Source organism: Anopheles coustani, chromosome X (assembly GCF_943734705.1).
Source record: "Anopheles coustani chromosome X, idAnoCousDA_361_x.2, whole genome shotgun sequence".
NCBI classification, from domain to species: Eukaryota; Metazoa; Arthropoda; class Insecta; order Diptera; family Culicidae; genus Anopheles; species Anopheles coustani.
The window spans coordinates 9,453,283-9,474,508 of record NC_071290.1 but is presented as its reverse complement, the minus strand read 5'-3'; the positions used below and the strand labels follow the sequence as shown (position 1 = coordinate 9,474,508).

Below are 21,226 nucleotides of genomic sequence, written 5' to 3'. Positions count from 1 at the left end.
TAAAGTGGATGCCCACTTTCCTGGTGAAAATAAATAAGCAATAACTGATTCCCCGTATTTCGTTGTATATTTTTATTATTTTCTCTTAGAACCCACCTTGAGCTTGCCAAATAATGAAACACTAGATGGTGTAAAGTAAAATGAAAAATATGTTTAGCACATTTTAGTCTGTAGGTCAAATATGTGTCGATTCTAAGACACGCTACATATACAGCTAGCATTTTTAGCATTTTCAGAATTGATAGTTGAATATAATCGATAATATTGTTAATGTTGTTTATTATTGTTTGCGCAGATGATTCGCAAGAACTGTACGTTTTGTTCACTAATGGTTTTTTTAAAAAACGCAGTTAGAAGCTTTTCATGCTAGGTTGCGCCATACTCAATTTTATTTCTACCATTGTTCCTCTCGTCTAAATCTACCGAAGGTACGATTGTGTGAGTAGTGTAGGGTTAAAAGTTATACAAATCAGCCGTTCACAAAGCTGTTCTAGGCGAGTGTTGGTGCAAGTTGTGGCGTATTTGACGCGAGCGGCAGCTATGTTGGTGCGTTAAAACAGCCTAACGGTCGCATACGTTGCTCTGATTGGCAGATGCGATGCCATCGAGCTCGTTTTTGCTGCCTCGAACGCTGCTTGGCTCCCAGCTGCACACACACCGAGGCAGCACAAAGCATCGGAAGCCCAACTGCGAGCGACCGGGCCCAACTGCCTGTGTCCAGTCGGAATTAATCGTTTCCCAGAGATAGGCACATTCCGCAGCATTCGGGCGGACGTTGTGTGTTAGAAAGGCGACGGAGAGAGTGAGACCTGTGATTTTTCAGATACTTGCGCCTCGCGCCAACCCAAATGCACAACGAATAGTGCACAGGATCGCGATTCGATAGTGGATGCAGTTGATTTGTCTCCAAATTTCGTCGCTAGCTTTGGGCAGTCGTCATTCTCGCTGTCACCATATTAAAACAACGGACCACCGAACCAGCGTCCCAGCGTTCCCAGTGGCAAAAGCAAAAGCACTCTGGTGGTGTGTTGTGTGAGCCCCAGCCTGGCCCGTCTGCCCGCCCGCCTGCCTGGCCGCGCCAGCGTTCGGTTTCGTGTCTGAGCATGGACTCTTCTTAGCGCGGTCGTCGTAAATTATGGATTCAAATTCCTCGCTCGTGCGAAGTAAGTTGGGGACGACAGCCCTGTAGCACTTGACGTTCACAAACTTCATCCGAGTGTCCACCTTGGCAAGGGCTTTGCTAATCATCCAATCAACACCACGCGGGCGTTACGCGTTCAATAGCAGCAGCAGCTTTCTATCAACCACTGAAATCAACCAGCATTGTCATCGTCGTGCTAAAAGTGTGTGCCCTGCGTTCTGTCGCTCGTTTGTGTGTGTGTGTGCGTATGCTGTGAATCAGCATCGTTGTAGTCATTCTGTGCCTACAAGGCACGTCTTTTCGGAAAGTGATAGATGTGATTGTGGCGCGCTGGTGCATCGCTCCAGGGAGGTGGTTGTGTTGTGGGCCAGGCGTCCACGTGTGCTTCGCAGGACTCGTCGCAGGATCCGTCGACTATGTCCCAGCTGCCCGAAGGTTTTTTCCACGTGGGTGATGGAAGGTTGAGCGCGAGCGAGGAGTTGCTCCAGAGGCTTAAGACGTCAAAGGAAATTAAGGATGTCTACGAGGTAGAGGAGTCCTGGATTGCCAAGTGAGTTATTGCCTTCATCGGATTTGTCCCATAATTGCTCCTTACAGCTGAAAACCAAAAAAACCCTTTTCATCCTTGACATAAACATTTGATTCAAACCGATGTAAAAGATTCCCAAAACTGTTTACACTTGCCTACAAGGAAAAGAGCACCTAAATCTCGATAAGTCAGTTCTGTTAGTGGTCACAATGCAGTGGCGGATTTAACGGGGCGCGGGCTGAGGGTCCGCGGGGGACCCGAACCTTCAAAGGGTCAAGTTCGTAAGATTTGTACTTAAACAAAAATTGTATAAAATTAATCAATTTTCATTAATGATATCAGGTCACAAATGATAGCCGGTCAAAAATGGATAATTTTGCAGCATCCTATAAAATGTATTGCAATGAACCATAGCGAAATAATGAAAGGATGGCCCGGTACATAATCAGAGTTGAAGAGTATCAATAGGAAACAAGTCTGCATTTGCATCAAAACAACAGAATTAAGGAATTGATGTATTCCAATATATATAGGGTTAAAACAATGCATTGAAAAACTTAAACTCAATGCAAGCAATGCGTTTTTGATATATCCTGTTGGATGTTCCCATACATTAGAAAAAGCTGCATAACATTTTAAATAAAACTCGTTAGTCCTTAAGAACGAGGAGTCAGCTAGTAAACTTATTGATTGTAGGATAAAAGTAACTCTTACATTGATTTTGTTTAAAAGCATATAAACAAGAGGATATTTATCATTTTTTTACGGTAGAGGTCCCGTTCATGTTACCGCTTAGGGCCGCCATGAGTGTAAATCCGCCTCTGACACAATGTATAATGTATACAAACAATTTTAGTTAAATGCGCCACTCACTGGAAATATATTGCTCGGCTGGGCCAACATTAAAAGAGGCGCTTAAATTGATGTGTCACTTGTGCAAATCGTTCGTGTTTATGAAAAGCCTATTCCCTTCCATGCATTTTCTTCGTTTTAGAAATATTATTGATCATCCAACGTTTACAGGCGTTTAAAGGAAAAAATAAGTCTTCTTGTTTTTAAAGACGTAAACATGATCGGTGTTTTCTAACACTACTAACCACATTTTGAAAACACGAGAAATTTTCTCTCTAATCTGCCGAATTAAACATGGCCCAGACTAGGACAGCGCAGTTTCGGTTATCTAGTTGCTGGGTCTGGTCAATTGCTATTGTATTTCCCACCACATTAAACTTCTTGTACTGTGTTAAAAATGATTAATTAAGTTAAGTATATACTGTATACGCTGTAGGTCATTTGCTGATGCTGGTCATAACAGGCCTAGAATGGTTAGCAAATACTTACATCTATTTTCCTTCTGAAAAATAAATAATAATAAATACATCTATTTACGATTTGAATTATAAGAATACGTTGCTTGCGGTGAGCACGTGGGGAAAAAATGTTGCAACAATGCATTTGTTATCATTATTGGTCGTAAATAGATCAAAGTTGTTTTTGAAAATTAAATCTGTCAAGTCTTCCAATTCCTTTGTACCTTGATGTGCTGTGAGGGGATCAGCATTATTTTGTCAAAGGTAAACTTGATTAGGGATCAATTCAGAATAATAAATTTGGCATAATTTTCATTCTTAATGGTATAAATGAGCTTAACAATCAAAAGCAATGTTCTCAATTCAATCTTGGTATTCTTCATTGTATTTGGACATATTCTCACAAAAACATCGCTTCGTTGCAAACCGCAGAGAGCTATTAACATGTTTTTTCTCACTTTCAGCACCTTTTAGATGCTGATACAACCATTTGAGTTGACGACAATAATTTTTGGAAACGATAGAGAACGAAGAACGAAGCTACGATATTTTGGAAACAAACAGTTTGGCTGTTGAAAACATTGCGTACGATAAATGAAACCCGTTTCATAAACTCTTTGGGAAGCAGATGTAAATGAAACCACTTGTTGGGTTAAAAAGATGATGGAATTGGTGTACATTTCATTCAGTTGTTGAAGAACGTCGAGAAATGCCACGTTCATAGCGTTTGATGCTGTTTTCCTTTATTTTTAACTAAACCTTGATACTTTTTCGGGGTCCAACAATGGTAGCAAGTATCATGAAATCGGTCGCGCACGCTCGTACGTCGCTTTGTAGATACGACGCTATCAGTATCTTCGCCGGGTTCGCTTATCGTAGGTCCACTGTTTTGCGTCGTTGGCAAACGTTTGTTGGTTTAAGGAGATTGTTGGCCTTGTTAAATACTATCTGGCTGGCGTATCGGTATCACTCGGCAACGGGGACCCCGAGTGCCTACAACACTGCTGGAACCCCAGCACCACCGCTATCACCACGGCCTTACATCGGCGCTGCTGGGTTCTGTTTAGATTTACGTAGTACTTAACTGCACAAGCTCTCTTCCTACTGGCGTTGGTAAATGCAACGTGGCAAAAGGGGTAACAACACTTAACAGAGAGCATTATTATGGTTGCCACGCAGGTCTGCTGTGTGTCCAAATGTTGCCCGTTCTATGCGTGCACAAGCGTGCCGTTGATATTCGAGTATATTGTCCAATTGGGTCGCAGCACGCGCCGCCGAATCCTTACCTCATACTGTAAGCAGTCTCACTGCTGCGTTCGTAAATGGACAGCATTAAAATATATCTATACAGCAAGACACAATTTGTACTTCATGCTAATTTTAAACTAGCTATAGAGAGTTTTCATTGACTGAATTCCAAAAAGTTAACAAGCAACTGTTAAAAGAAGCTTGAGTGTGGATGTTACATGGAAGGAATCAGGAAGAATTCTCTGAGACATATTTATTGATCATTAAATCGAAGTACATGAAAGGATCACATTGACTATCAAAAGATATGTTAAAGGAGAAAAAAATTCCAAAATGTGAAATGTGGTACTGTTTTTAAAAACCATAATGCTCAAGAGAAAGCAAGTGTTATTTTGGTCGATCATAGTTTGCAGCTTTATATCGTTTCGAAAATGATGTGTGGTTGCGATCGTTTTTGGTTGTTTTCAAAGTTACTTCTTTACTTGAATTTAGTAAATTTATAACAAATGAAATGAGTTAAACGTTTAAGTTCCCACTTGCTTATTATATTCCATAATTTTTAATATAATTTTTCGTTCTTTCAGTTTCTGTTTCGTTTTCGCCCTTTTGTAATGCCGGTCTTAAAGTGCCAAGCTTTTGTACCTTCGCACTCGCGTTTCAGCATCGTCTTGGCATTCGGTAGCTGCTGTTATTAAGGATCGGTCGGATTTTTCGCGCCCCGCTGGCTTTTTTCGTTGGGGATAAGTTTTGTGTTGGGGTGTTGCGCACCCCTTTCACCACCCATCGGAAATCCAACACCCCAAGCCAGCCACATACCCACGGATAGGTGAAACAAAGCCATCTGCGCCAGTGCACAATAGCACTCCCACCCCACCACAAGCCATGCTTGTGGAGCTGCATAACGCGTTCCTGTACGAACAGCTACATCGTGCGGCTACAAAGGCTAAACATCAGCGCAGCCAGGTTGATTCTTTCACACAGAGCCCGCCGCCGCCGCCTCGTATACCGTTGACAAATGTACGAGCACAGTCAATTGTGACGCCCGGGGCGGAAGGGGACTCTGTGTGCTCTTGGTGGCTGGGAAAACTCTCAGCCATTTTCTATTCCAAACAGCCACTACAACAGTACGGTGGAAAAAAAACGCTTCTCTCGGGAGACGCTGAATGCGCAGAATGCCGCCGCCCAAGCACGGGATCGGGTGGTAGTTTGCCGCTGCTTTCTGTTCATCTTTTTTGATCTGTGGAAAATCCATTGCTGTTGTTTCATTCATTTCCTGCTGATGCACGGTCTGGTCCAGAGGTGCACGGAGTTGGAAATGCAAGTGCGCAAGACTTTCGTAGCCGCGTACGTCTTTAGATGTAAAGCACAATTTCTAGCGCCGACCGTTGTTCTGGACCCTCAACAGCCGCGACTGCGTACGAACATCGAAACAGAAAACGAAGCCCAGCGTTTTTCCAGCCTTTGCTTTCGGTGCGGCGCAGTCCGTTTGGTAAAGGGCGGCTTGCGCCCGTCTGGAATGCTACTTACCGCAAAACGCATGATGTAACTACTCATCAACGCAAGATTGTACTGCCGGGGACGCCCCATTGTCAAACGAGCCCTCGCTACCATTATTGTTTCATTGCGTGTTTTTCTGTTTTGTTTTTGGCTTGAGAGGGAAGGAGGTTGGAGTTCGATGATACATACCTAACTCACTCTGGACCCACAGATTGAACCACTTTTAACCGTTTTGGGGTTTTAGTAAAGGCTTTCTTTCAAGTTTTAAACAATATCGTAAGTATTTCAATTTCTTGGCAGCTTCTAAAAGTCTAGAAAGGCATTTGGTGGGAAGCTGTGACCAAATGTTTCGGTTTATTTGGTTGTTGGTTATAGTTCTTTCATTCTTAAGGTTTTGCAGTTTAAAGTTACTACCCTTAGCTTTTGTGTATATCTGTTGTCATTTTCAAATGGTCTTGCCTTGTTTTGATTTATTCCTTAAGAATGGTCCTCAGAAAAGTTGGTCAGAGTTTGCTTCCACATGTCAATGAAGAAGTGTCATCATTCAACCTTACAATATCATAAAGCCTCCTACAAATTCATTAATTTTAACTACATATTTTCCCTTGAATGTTTTCTTTTAGGTTTTTGTCCTATAAATTGTCTGGCGTGTTAATCAAACCTGTTGATTTTCGCTCAAGGCGTACTGAGAACATTGTTGTAAAGTTTCAAAATAAGCCCATACCGTTTTGCAAAATAAGAAGGATGTCGTTTGTTTCTCTTCGGATTGTTCCAAGTATCTACACTGGATACCTTTAACGACTTTGCGGAAGAAGTTCCTAGCAAAACTTCCAACGACCAGTTTAGCATATGTTTAAATCATGACTTTTCGTACTTTTTTCTGAATGCACATGTATTTAGTATGAAAAAGATTCTACTAAATCAAGGCACCACACTTCGAGCATATTGAGTATCTATATTTTTGGTATCTTTTGCCTACTTCTAGTTGAAATGTTACAATTGCTTCGAAGGTTTCAAACTAAACATTCGATTAATAAAGTTGTAATATACAAGTAGGGAAAGAGGAAGATGTATTTAATGCACTACTAAGATGTTAGCGCAAATTGCGATTGTGTCCGTTTGCACCTCTTTCTTTTACACTTAGATTGTGGGACTGAGTGAAAAGAAATTCGCTGTCACATCACTGTCATTCGCTCAGTCTCAGTTTCGATAAATGATATATGTAGGAGACCTGCGTTCGGCCGTACAACGAGGTGGCAAAAGGAAGCTGGCTTGGGTAAAATGGCAACTACCTACGAGTCTCTGTCTGCTTCCTCTCTAGATCTCGCCCCTTCCCTTTCATTCGCACGCAGCGGAGTTTAGAACGCGCTCGAGGTTGTTCTCTTCCGAGCTTTGCCCGTTGCGGTACCTTTCGTTCACTTCCGGCGGCTGGCCAGCAAAACTACCGGGGTCGGTCTCTAAACGCGGTGCCCAGCAAAACGGCATGGAATTTTGTTGACGAAAAGTGTCGTGCGTGTTTTGCTTGGCGCCATATAAGCCGACGCTGCCGGGTCGTGTGCTACCACCGAAGATCGCAGCCTGCCAAAAATGGATAAATTCTCATCCAACGGTCTTGTCTCTCTACCACCCCCCTCCCCCCACCCCTTTTAAGGTCGTCGATGCTTCGCCGCGTTTCGTTTCGGTTTCGCGTCATCCACTCCTTTGCCCGCCTCCAATCGTTCGTCCGATCGTTTGGTTCGTGAATCAAATTAGTTTAAGGGGACTAAAAGCTTTAACGGTTAGATTGCTGAAGCACGTACCTGTTTTATTACTACTCCTTTGCAAAAGCGATGGAAAGTTTCCCATCCGACTTGGAACGCAAACCAAACATTGTAGTTGGATTTCGTGTTTGCCAAAGCGCTTAACCACTTCACGCAAAACGATAGTATTGAAGTTTCCAAACTCATGTCAAATTTGTTCTCCATTTTACGCGAGAGAGCACAAGCGGAGAATGATGTCCAATTACGCCTTTATAACTTTTTTGAAGGGTTTATGTATATATTATTCTTTGCGTTTCGTTGAATATTTTATGAAATTTTATTATTTTAACCACGTTTCCACTACAAACAGCCTCGTGTTACCTCTAACTTGTTAGAGCTGCTTATGCCATACAAATATACAATAAGCAATAGTAATACTAATATTAATAATTCGTAAAGGAAATAATAGGAACGAATTTGAATTTGTGAATTAAGAATAAACATAGAGATGAACGTATAAAATTTGAAAAACGATCAACCGAAGTGACAGTTGATCTTGCGATGTTCTATGATATTTTTTCCAAGATGTTTTTTTGTCAGCGCCACGAACGAGAGAGAAAAAAAAGGTCCAAGTTCACGCCAAGGTCGTTGCGCCGCGTGTGTGGAGAAAACTAAACCTGTCGCCTCCTTGATACGGCCAAACCTTATCACCAGCGTTTGCGGTGCGATGTTTTGAAAACCTTTCACCGGGCACGGTTGGTGGGCTGCTGATTTACGGTGTGTTTACCCGACCCCGCTTCCGTAGATGATGGTACATGGCTGATGGATTGCGTCTGCGTTGCCGGATTTATAATACAGTCCCAGTTGGCTTAGCCCGGTGTGATGGCCGGTTGCTGTCCGGGGAACCTCTTCAAACGGTGAACTTCCTATCCGGTGAGGTTTGGGTTCCTGGTTCGTCTGAAACTTGACACTGCATCGAGGGCGTACACACGGGCGGAGGTGTACACCGCTCCAAGCCCACGCACGGCCGAGAGCTGGCACACAGCCGCCGACCCCCCTCCCCCCGCAGGCTCTCGAGCTGGGCGCGAATCGCCGTATCGAACTGCACTTCCGCATTTTGTTGCAACCCGCTCCGCGTTGGTACACCTTTGTCCATCAGGGTCAACGCAGCGGCAGTTGCCCACAATGCAGTCTGAACTGCAGCAGCGGCGTCGCCGTCGGCATTGGAGACTGGCGAGCGACAGCCAACTGTGGCGACCTGTTCGCTGTCATTTGCTCAGAACTCCGAGTCGCTCCACCCTCAACCCCGCACGCTGTACACATCCGACGGCGATGGGTTGGCGGGGTGAGTTCAAGGAGGGATTGTATGCTCTTCGGCGTTTCTGGTGTCGACGGCCGCGCGCTGCTGCTGCTGCGTCAGCAACATCAAACAGAAGCGATCGGCGCCCGTGTGTGTGGCGGCGGCGGCGGCGCCTGTGTGCTTCTATCGGCCGACCGACACGGCTGATGCTCATCAATATTCATACGATACGCATTCTGTCACATCATAAGACAGGTATCGGCGTCCACTTTAGCGTGGCGCCAGAGCTGTGCTAAAAAAACACACACACACACACACCGATAGCGTACAGCGAGGCGATACGCACCGAAAGCCATTTGTTGTGCGCTTCCCCAAGCGTGTAAAACATCGACGTTTTGACTTATGGCCAACGAAAACAATTCACATTCGTGGGAACGAATTAATAAACGAAGTATAAATCAAAACAACTTAAAGGCTTCCTAGTACATTAATATGGTGATAATTTTAAACCATTGTCGTCAATCGTTCATATTGCCCCGTTCTACCTTACGTACAACAAAATGTTAAGACGTTTCGTATCGATTCCGGGTTGTTTTCGAGTGTTGCCCATAAATGTTTTGCCTTGTTGGTAGCTCGGTGAGCTTTCGAGATTTGGCTTCTCGTTTCTGGGGTTGTTTACTTTTCTTGTGAAGATGCGAACTAGCGAATTGAATGTGTCATCAAATTTGATGCTAAAACGTCGGTTGCTTTGCTATACCGCTGGAAGGAAAAACAAAATCTTCTTAATACAATAACAATCGTAAATTGAGAGAGCAAATTTATGTTTGGTTTAATGGTAGTGTACTCACATAAGTAATTGATAAGTTTTTATGTTTTGTTTCTTTTGTGAACCATTTGACACTTCTTTCTTTTTCTACTACAGTAACATATTTCTACAGAAAGGGTCTATTTTTTTAATAAACGGTATAAACAAATTTTATCAAAAAAGATGGCACTAAAAAATTGTGCTCAAAACGCTTGGCAGTCTTACACGTTGAGATGAAATTATAGTTAAAATTATCTGAGAAAAGTTCACTTGTGGAAAATGTTGTTGATGATAATAAAAATACCACGCGTGGAGGTTTTTGCATGTAGATTTGTACCATATCCCGGGCAGCCGTGTTTTGTCCATGGTGTAGCACAAATGTGCTGTGTTGTGTCTTGTTTTTTTTTAAATTTCTGTGTTTTAAAAATCGTCGTGTGTTTGCAAATGAAACGAAAATTAAGCAATAAACAAAGCAACCGTTTGCCTTGGACCTGCTTGCTCTTCTCATGGTTTAGCACGTAGTGTTTGCGAAACATGCTCCTTTAACTTACTGCCATTGGTATTAGTGATATCATCACATGGCTGGTGCGTTTTGCGATTTCTAACCGTGATTTGATGATAAAACAACGGACAAATGACGCAGGTTCGTGCGCACCTTCAAATAAAAATTATTTGCTGTAGTTTTTTGCTTTGCGCCACTTGATTGCCCGCCCGTCCTCGTGGCTAGAATCGGCCATGAATAACCACGCATAAATTGTCCTTTGTGTGTGGTCGGCGTGGCAGAAGAGTTTGAAATACGGCGACAGACAATGTAAATCTATCTACACCCCGGTCGTAGGCTCACAGAGAGCCGTCTAGGCGTTCTAAGAGCCGTACTTTCTCTTTTTTTTTTCTTCTGTTTTTGCTAACCTTCGACAGGCTTCCTGCCTGTTCGGGCCGGAAAGTTAACCGAATGCTTTACGTCCTAAAACGAGTCGGAAGACAACCCGGAAGGACTACTGTGCGCTGCTGCCGCACAAACTATGGCTTTTATGGCACCGTTTGCGCCGCTCGGATCAACCGATGGCCAATGCGGAAGAAGCCGGTATTGAACTTGTCCTTTGAGCCGCCCTGACGCAGTTCGATTTACGAATCTTTTATAACCTCCGGATTTGGACGCGGATGCTCCAATCCGACGCTTGTCATAGGGCTTCAGACAAACGTCTGTCACTCTGTTCGCCCCCGTACTGTTGTGGAAAGGCTAGTTAATAATAAACAGTGCTACTATTCGACAAAGTATTCGCTTAATTAGTCGAGAAGATTTTCAAAATTTAAAAAGTAAGTTTTCAGTTTGAGCTGGAATTTCTATCAAGAAAAACGAGAGATTATCCAATCGATAAGCAAAGATTATTATCGAATTGCGCTCTTGGGCTTCAGGGGGGGCTTGGAGTGAAAATACCTTAAACCGGAACAGACCGATTTTATTCCATCATTTATAGTCCCTCGCTTTGGTATACTTCAATCAAAGTATTTTACTTTGATATTGCTTAATCATTTGCAATTTTCACCTTCTGACGCCTTGGTAGAATATGTTTTCGTTCGTCTTTTGATTCCGTCTGATCTTTCTGTGCGCCTCAAAGTGCCTTCGATTTAGGGGCCACCAATAAAGGCGTATTTTGTCTCCCATTCAAAGTATTTTCCTCCGTGCAGTGCAAATGCTGTGTGTAGTCATGATAAATTAAAATATCGCATGGTAGCTATTTGCACTTTAATAAAAAGATAATATTTCAACAATAGAATAGATTGGAATTTATTAAAACAAGAAGAAGGCTCAATAGAATAAGATGAATTTACAATGTTTCATTGATTTTCCTTATTTTAAATTCTTTTCCTGATATTTCCAATGTAGTTCAATCAGTTATGAGATATGTACAATTTTTTTTTTTCATGATTTCATTCCTATTGGAAAACATCAAGACTCAATATGCTGCAAAAATGAATGTATAAAGGATTACACATTGTTTCGATGGAAAAAGGAACGCTTGAATCAGTTGGTAGAATGTTTCAAATCGGTACTGGAATAGGGCAAGCACGCTCTGGAAGTTTGCATTCATATAATGAAACACTTGAATCGGTTTGTGGAAGTTCAATCATATAATGGAATGTTGCACACATTTCTTGGAGGTATGCAATTCTTTCGTGGAGTCATAATAAGCCATCAATAAAACTGAATAAAACTGAACTTTTCGATAAATTTTTACCGACCGAAACCGGACTGTTTCAAACATGACATTTGTAGAGTTCAATATAATTTACAATAAATTCCTCCTCTGTTTGCAATAGTTGAGAGAAAAATTGCATACATTCAGGAAATGTATACAACATTCCATTATATGGTTGTAAACATCCAGAGTAGACTTGTACTATTCCAATACCGATTTGAAATATTCCACCAACTGACTTAAGTGTTTCATTATATGATTCGAAGCCCTGTAATCTGTATAAAAATAATAAATAATAAGTCCAACTTTGGTCCTTAGTATAGAAACATTTAGGGCAATGAAAATGTCTGCAGAATGCCCAGGAATGGAACGATTCGTCTCTGATGGTTAAATGTACAATTATCATTAATTCGTTTCATTTTCATCAATCGTTAATACATTTTTATCTTGTAAAATTACCACTTATATTTTTAGTTGTACAATTATCACTTTTCTTCGACTCGACTTGCTCGCTCATCTAAGGGTCAATAGTGGGAACTTTCGATATTCAAAATGTAGTACAACACTCTGATAATATGTTTTATGTTTTACCCGAATTCGGGGGGTTTGAAATTTCCCCGTTTTGTCATCTCGTCGAACCGCTCAGATTCCTTCCGGTTACTAATAGTCAGATTGTCAACTTTGCCCGCGTTTTCGTGTTTTGCTGTGTTTCCAAATCGCGTGCAACTCTTCGTGCGGCGACGGCGTGTCCCAATCGTTCCGCACTCAGATGCACGAATTCGTCTTGTTCTCGTGCCGCTGGGAATGGAATGGCCGTGCGCTAGACGGCAGACGCCTCATTTCCTATTCTATCAATAGCGAAGAATTAGCAGCGGCAGCAGCATCTCGCTGCTCCCGTCTATTTGCGTGCGAAGGGGCTGATCTTTGGCAGGAAATTCTTAGCGCTTTCTCTCGGCGACTGTCGGCGTCGGTGCCTATTTGTATCCCGTTTATGTCGCAAGGTATTCTTTTTGCATTCTTAAGCGCGCGTACGGCCTTCAGATGCGGCTGCTTTTGAGTGCAAAAACGAAAATGGTGGAGAAGAAACGGCAGCATTCCACATCAGCACTGCGGTGTGACGGTGGATTATGCAAACATATGGTTTGTTGCAAATATGAGCTGGTTAAAATTACGATAATTCACAATCATGGTTTGCTGGAAATGTCCTGATTGATATTGATGCTATTCCTGTCACATTGAATGTTTTTGTTGCTATTTTAGAAAAATATGTTTTACCTCTCCCTTGTTCCCGGCATGTTAACATTAATAAATTTACTTCCTGTCTGAAAACAAGTGTATTTTTCAACCAGTTTCACCTCGGACAAACATCGTTTTGAGTTGCACTGCTTGTATTGTGAAGTCATGTGATCAGAATTTTGTTTCGAAAAGAAGAAATAGAAGTAAAAAATATTACATATACTTTAAAGACTTATAACTGTTTAAACTTTAAAGACTTATAAACAGTTTTCGAATCAGCCTGGAGCCAAAATTGTCTACGATTCATCTGTGTATAAAGATTGGTTTTCAACGATCCGTTTTTAAAAGCTCTACAAAGTTGCTTTTCCGCGTCCCCTCCGCCCCGGGGCGACATCCGTCGAGCCCGAATTAGGTTGGTCAAGCCCCGGGGGGACTCTTCAGCAAACCGCTTCCTCCGGGCAAACGAAACTGCTTCCTCATGTGTCGAGCGCGGAAGAGTTACTAAAATGTGTGAGTAATAAAAAGCGGATAAAAAGATAAATAAACTAAAACAAACAGCGGGCGAGTGAGCAAAAAAAAAAAAAGCAACCGTCTCGTTAAGGTCACTGGTCTATGCAAACAAGAGTCAATGTTTGCGCCGCGAGTTATGCCGCGGCCTATGAAGATGTTTTTGGAAGGTTAAGGCCAACGCGACGACCGGACGGACATCTGCCGCCATCGTTCGTACGCATGTGGGGCTGGTTAGTGTGTGTATGTGTGACTGCTGGTGCCATTTGTTTAATCATAATGTTAACACCTAAGTGTCGTCGAATCGTTTGCTGACGCTGTGTGTTTCAGCATACAATTGCATTCGTCGAAAAAAGGGGACAAGCATATGAGTACTGTAATAATTATACCTACCGAGGAAGCCAGAGTATCCAGACAGTATATGACAGAGCTTGAAGGGTCTTGTTTGAGTTATTTCCTGCGTGGGTCCATATTACGGATAAGTTGTAAAATGTTTCCACAGGGGAACTATTTATTTACGCAAAGTGAAGTTTTTAGTAGACCGTAAAGGTTTATCTGAACACATGTGTGACACACTTGTACGTTTTTGACAACGCCCTTGAGCCTCTAAATTGTTTGTGCGAGTAAGAATATTGGATTATTTATTTTTTTCTATTTGATTTGTTCGATGCTTAGCTAACTGGCTATTATTTTTTACGAATTATTGTATACATTTATTGTAATATTGTTCTGTTTTGATCTTTCCTTGCCATATTTCATAAACACCGTCTCCGCCCTGTCGTGGTATGAAAATACCGCATGGTTAGGCAGTGAGTCACAATTCACGTTTGCGTTGATGTATATATGTTTCTTGATCCAAATATGTTGGCATCGTGCCCCGACCGGGGGCAAATTTGTTTTCCTTTTGCATTTCCGAACGTTATAAAATACCCGCCCGCCTAATGATGCTTCATCGGGCAGGAATTTTTGGGGGTGGTTCCACGCGACAAACCGCGATTTGCACCTGAAATAACCCTGTTTTGGGGGGACACACATGCTCCCTACGAAATTCTCAACGAATTTGTGTACGTTTTTACCGCCCGCGGTGGAGTATTATTAACAACATGTTGCTATGCGGAATTTAATATGTTTTATTTTTATATTCTAAATCACACTCGGTTCATCCGTAGCTGTATCGAATGCTTCCAAAAGCTGTACATGTAATTAATTGCATTAGAATCAAGCACGTGCGTTCAAGGCAGTTCGGTTCGTCTGGCAGCTTCCTCCTCGGCACTGACAGTTGCCACTCGGCGAAAAGAAGTGGAGAATTTCAACTCTACCGGACGTTGCGCACGTCTTACGTCCGGGTATGTGTATGTGCATGTGCCTTCCGAACCGATCCACCGCCAACCGACCACTTTTACATGCGTGTTCCCACCCTAACGGGATATTTCTCGAAAAAATAAAGTTGCGCTAGGCGCGTGGGGGCTGAAGGGAACGATTTATTGTCCAACCTTGCCAGCACGCGTTTGTGTGGAATGTTCTAACTACCCTCGACTGGAAGCACCGCGGTCGGATGTGCCATATGTTGTCAAAATAAAACACTAAGTGTCGCGCTTTAACTGTTGATTGAAAAATGGCCGTTTGTACCATTCACGTTATGGCACGCGGTGTCATTGAAAACCTAAGTGAGGCAGGCTCACCGTTCGATGTTTCTTTCTTAGTGTTATAAATTGCTGAATATTGTTTCTTGATATGATATTCTTAGCTTACTGGTTACTTGATGTCATGATCAAGTTATAATTTTATTTTTTCTAACATTTTTCTAACAGGCAAATGTCTTCTTCTTCGCTAACGACACGATCCGAAAAAGATGTTAAAAAAATTCATTTGAGAAAAAAAAAAGTTACGAATTTTTAATTGGACACCATACAAATAGTAAAAAAATGATTTTGTATTATTCGTTTGCGTTATTATTGTATTTTTTTTACTACTTAGCTTAAAAAAAGCTTAAAAAACAAGAAAATTTGTAGAAGTAGAAAGAGGAGAAAAAGTACGGCAAATAGCCTGTAAAATTTCGTATCGTTATCGGGTTTAGAGAAGAAGATAAAAAAAACTTAAACATTCTTCTCCTATTTTTAGTATAAAATGCTATATCTGTAGTGCAATACTTTGTAAAAAAAATATGATCAAACCACTGAAACTGAAATAAATAATTATCGTGATGAAAAGGCGGTTGCAAGGCACAACAAAATACTCTAGTATTTCTAGTAAGTAAAAAAACAATCTTAAAAAGAAGTTCTTTTAAACATAAACATCAAACATAAAAACTATATTTTATTCAATTAAATATTTTGTTTAATAAAGGCTTTTGGTCGGATGTTATGTTACAATCGTTGAGAGAGTGAAAAAGCAGTGTTATTCTTAGCAATTTCTCCCCGATAAGAATAAAAAAATATATAATTAGGCTTTTAACCTTACTTTTCTTCCATATCTGAATTTTTATTCTATCAGAATATTTCGTGGGGAGACCACACGACAGATTCTATGCGAATTTCTTTGATCGGACGATCAGTTTCCTTATTTGATTGGCTCTTCAACCGGGAAAAACTTTGTTTTTGTTTGATGTTACTTATACATCGGTGTATTTACACAATTTGCCGCTTTGTTCAATCGCTTCAGAAATGGCTGCCATTACTTTGAGTAATCTTGCGAATCAGCCGTCTACGATTAGCGTCGAGGCGTTGTTATCGACGGCCTGCGACCTGCGTCTCTCTGCTGCAGTAACTGGTCGGTTCGTCATGCATTTGGGACAATAATCGAATGCCGTCCTGTCATCAACCTGTCGCTTGTACTTTTCGGAATTCGCCTATCGCGTTTCCAAATGGGGAATTTACACGGATGCGAAAATGAGTGAAAAATATCGAAGTTGAGATAAGCTTCCCGTCGGGTTGGATATCGCTTGAGTAATGCTGCCCCAATCTGCTTTTTTTGTTTTATTTTGACCAACCGCTGTGATTGTACAGTGCATTTTTTACACTTTACTATTCCTGTTCCTTGTTCCAAAATTAAAAATATGCCAAATTTATATTTGGATTATCAAATCATAAATTTTATATTCTAAAAATAGTCTTGACAAATGGAAATTTATCAAAATATAGTCAGGTGTCGCATTGAACACTTACTTCTTTCGGTTGACATCCTCTACCAGAATCAACCTGATTAAACTACAAACATACTATAATTTGTACAAGTAATTAAACGTGTGTTTTATTCATTTATTTGCAGAGGAATGTATGGCATCGTCCGGAGCGCGGTATCAAAGCAATCAGGAGTTAGCTACGCGGCCAAATTCTTACGTCGGCGCAGGCGGGGCCAGTGCTGTCTAAATGAAATTAATCATGAAATAGCGGTATTGATGTTGTGCGCAGATTCGAATCATGTGGTGAAGCTACAGGCTGTGCACGAGACTCGGGCTGAAATAGCGCTCATCCTGGAGCTGTAAGTAGACTGCTTAGAAAAGTTAACGTAAAAATTATATGCTTATTAATATTACGTTTCCGTTTTAGTGCTACTGGTGGCGAACTGCAAACACTCATCGATGACCATGGTCATCTGTCGGAGCAAAAAACACGCGTTTGCATGCGCGAAATTCTACGCGCCTTGCAGCACATGCACAACAAGTCGATCGCACACCTTGACCTGAAACCGCAGAACATCCTGCTGGCTGGGAAGGACGTGGACGGTTAGTTGACGGCGATGCAATTTTGTCTTCCCGCCTGTGGGATTTTCCTAGCAATGTATCCATTTATGTTTTCTACCTCTTTCTTTTCCCCGTCGCATATCGTAGACGGTCTCAAACTGTGCGACTTCGGTATCGCGCGGTTCATCGGTGATAAGAACAAGATCTATGAAATCATCGGTACGCCTGACTACGTCGCACCGGAGGTACTGCATTACGATCCGCTGTCCCTGCAGACGGACATCTGGTCGATCGGCGTAGTGGCCTACGTCCTGCTGACCGGTTTGTCGCCGTTCGGTGGCGAGAGCAAACAGGAAACGTTCCTGAACGTGACCAAGTGCTCGCTCACCTTCCCTGACGATCTGTTCACGGGCATTTCGAGCGATGCGATCGATTTTATCAAGAGCACACTACGAATTAAACCGAGGTAGGTGGTGTGCGCATTACAATTCCTGCGATAGATATGCATGTAACATTGCTTTTCATTCTAGGGAGCGGTTGACGGTGGATGAATGCCTTGCGCATCGTTGGCTGCACGAAGATGCGGTCAACTTGAGTGAGGAAATGTTAGCTGCTCAGCTCCTGCATGCAGTTTCGTCGGATCAAAATGGAGCCCAGCAGGGGTGCTTGGCAGGCGCGGAGGATGCAGAGAAGGGTCACAACGTTTCGAGTAACGATTGCAACTCAATAGGATGCCATAAACCAACATCGCTGAAACTCGATGAGAAGGTGTGCCATGAAGGCACTCGGTTGCCGAATTGTACAACGACCGATGCAGTGGAGGAACAATCGTCGGAACGATGTCGAAGAGGCAGTAGTGATGCCGAAGAGTACAAGTTGCGGAAGGGAAGTGTACTTGAGGATGGCACCGAACAAGAGATTAAGCCCACCGTTGAAGTTGTGTCGCTCGGTGGAAACACTTGCAAAGAGGGAAGCAGTGAGGTCATGGTGGCCAGCGATGATAACAAGGAAAATGTCATGGTGGTGGGCAATGGAAGCAGTAGCGCTTCCCCTAATGGTACCACCTGCTCATTATTTCCCGACGCCCCAACCACTCCGAAAGTCAGTCGTAAAGCGATGCCGACCGAACAGCTGAGCGAACATCATAGTCACCACCATAGTGGGAGTGGGCACCATTATGCGCACCATATTCATCACCATCATCACCATCTGCATCATATACATTCGAGTACTATAAACCATTCGGCGATCCTGCACCACCATCAGCCCCATACGCCATCTAATCTGAACGGATACAGTAACCAGCATAGTAACAGCATTTACGTAGGCATGTCTAGCAACCCCTCGCAAGTGAATGGTATCCTTAGCACCACCATTGGTACGGGCAGTGCTGGCAGAAACAACAGCAGTAATGGTTGTACTGGCAATAGCTCAATCGTTCGCCATAATGCGCCGTCCAGTGTGAAAAGCTTTCTGCATATGTTCCAGTCGCATCAGCAGCAGCAGCAGCCATCTGCCGTCAACGCCACAATCGCCACATCATCGGCGATAGCGTCTATGATAGCGTCGACGACAGCGCATGGTGCCACCAACGCTATTCAAGGCGAGATCCAATGTACAGCTAGCGCCACAGTAGTTAAAGCATCCGTATCCCAAATTACCGAGCGACTCGAGCCGACAACCGAAACTACCCGTAGTGCATCCGGTGAAATGTCGGCTCCAAGCTGTCGAACGACGGTCACGGCCGCAGCGTTGTGCGGCTTGAAATGCAACGAAACCACCACCGTTGGAAGTATGGCTGGAACTGGCAGCCTTACGTCGGCGGGCCGCAAGACGCTGCAGCAGTGCGACAAGGATGTCATCATCTGCTGAGAACCAAGGGCGGCCGGAAGGCCATCACTGTTATCTATTTAGCCCTCCTTCTCTCCTACCTATTTTTCACGCAACCGTGCACCTTCGTTCGCGTACCGTGTGTCGCGTAGGCTGCGGGGAGAGGGATGGACGATCGTGTTCTATGAGCACCTGATGCATACGTGCGTACGAATTCGCCCCTAATTTCCGCTAACGCTTAACGGGATTTTCAAATAGCCAACGGCTGGATTGGAAACGGATGGAGTGTAGTTTACTTAAAAAATAGTTATCATTGAAACACGTACGGAGAAGAAGCCTTCGATGTTGTTGCGCATAATAGCAGCGTGAGAAGTATAGTTCAACTAACAGATTATTTTGGTTTTTGAGGCATTAGCTAAACATATGGTAGTGAAATGTGTTTTTTTGATAATTATTTTCCTCCCTTAAGATTTGTATGTACTATATTAGGTAATGTAACTGTTCATTTGATTTGATACAATCAATCTATTACTCTGTAGCTCAATTAATCTTCAAATCGTCATGCCCCAAAAGTGCTGTCAAACATGTGCATTTAAAAGAAATGTTTTGCACCGAAATCGTGAGTTACTTTAAATGTTATTAATTAGTAGGATGTCAAACTTTTTTGTCTCTCCATATGGATTAGAGGTATACTATGCGGGATTGCAAAAAAAAAGTTGAATTCGAATGTTCTGTTTATACAAAAATGCTGGTTAGATTTGATATTCCAAGGGGAAAAATATTTATTTTGTATTTAAAAAAAATCCAATTTCAATTTTCTTTTTTGTTGCGAAAATAAAGATCATCGTGAAAGTAATTGATAACAATAATGAACTAGCAGCATCAGAGTATTCAGATAAAAATGTTGACATCCTCCTAATAAATAAAATTTACTCTCTAAAGGTTTCGAACCACGTTTGCCCTGGCGTAACTTTCGTTCAAGCTGACCCTGCATTTAGCCTTATCTCCCCTTTACTCCACGTACGCGGAAGGAGCCAGTCCTAGATAGGTCTCTTCGTTATGACAATTTGGTTTTTTGTATGAATGGATTTTATTTGCAGTACAAGTTAATTTTCTTGGCAGGCAGAGGTACATGCGTACGTGAATAAGAAATATCAGACCCATACGTCGTTACATGGCAACACAACAGTGGTGCAAGTAGCGCATGGACATGGTTTTGCTGACTTTTTTCGTTAATAGATTTTTAATTCAATTTCTTTCGTTTTATGATTGTAACTTAGCACTTTCACTTATAAAAATTGCTCGCGAATGGGTGTAACGAAAAGAACCCGAATGATTGACAATACAGTGAAATATTTTGTATGAATTAATGAATGAATGTATTGTAGTTGAACGATACAACATGACACACAAAAGTGCACCATATTGATGGTAAGCTGGTTGTGCAGTTATTTCTTTTGAATTTACAAGTGTTATATTATTGGCTTATTATTAAAAAGCACAATATTGTTTTTGCAACAATTTCGGTTGTACTTCTTCGAGAATGCCTTGATGTGATGAGCTCCAATAATTAATTCTTGATGTTTAACATATCGATGCGCTTACCACATCCACAAACCATTTTTGCTCGAGGAAGAAGCTAACTTTTTTTTTATTTCGCGCGGTTTTTTTCCCGTTACTGAATGATGCTTAGAGTGTCAGGTTCTTGGGTTGATTGTTGTAAAGGAATTGGAAAGCATGATTCAATTTGCTAGACATTGTAATTACAATAGATTTTTATTGATATCTTTATGCATATTTGCTTAAACTAACGCGTTCACACTATTAGCTTTTGTGATTCCTGTTCCTGGCTTGAGCTGGACTTTTAACATATACTTTTAGCACAAGGGCTTGATATTTAAAACGCAGTCGTGAAGACTAGATGCTGCTTCCACCATTGTTGTCAAGGTTTGCAAATTCGGTGGAGCGTACGTTTATGAGAACTGCTACATCGTTCGATTGCCACTTAGGATAGGTGTGTGGAAGCACTTAAAGGACAGGCGGAAACGCAGATGACGAACCCATAATGGTTTGTTGCGAGTAGTTATGCTGTTAATAATATGTTAAATTAAATTGACGCGTAGCTGGTGACCCTTGTGATAGCGTAGGTAGTTTAAAAAACGGGAATGCGAAAGGAAAAGCAATTGAACGAAACAAAATCA

At 42.1% G+C, this 21,226-nt stretch overlaps 1 protein-coding gene across 1 annotated transcript; it reads left to right on the top strand.

Moving 5' to 3' along the window:
- The first annotated feature begins 745 nt into the window (after positions 1–745).
- Positions 746–20,837, top strand: LOC131269142 (death-associated protein kinase related-like). Its single transcript, XM_058271470.1, has 5 exons — positions 746–1,691; positions 16,781–16,993; positions 17,062–17,237; positions 17,343–17,661; positions 17,726–20,837. The coding sequence occupies exons 1-5, from the start codon at positions 1,558–1,560 to the stop codon at positions 19,065–19,067; spliced, it is 2,184 nt and encodes a 727-aa protein (XP_058127453.1). The 5' UTR covers positions 746–1,557; the 3' UTR covers positions 19,068–20,837.
- Positions 20,838–21,226: the final 389 nt, after the last annotated feature.

Bases quoted from the DNA above. Each gene is read 5' to 3' on its own strand.
- LOC131269142 (XM_058271470.1), top strand. From the start codon at position 1,558: ATGTCCCAGCTGCCCGAAGGTTTTTTCCACGTGGGTGATGGAAGGTTG. The intron at 17,238-17,342 runs GTTAGTTGACGG...CGCATATCGTAG, and splicing joins GGCTGGGAAGGACGTGGACG to ACGGTCTCAAACTGTGCGAC. The intron at 17,662-17,725 runs GTAGGTGGTGTG...TTTTCATTCTAG, and splicing joins ACACTACGAATTAAACCGAG to GGAGCGGTTGACGGTGGATG.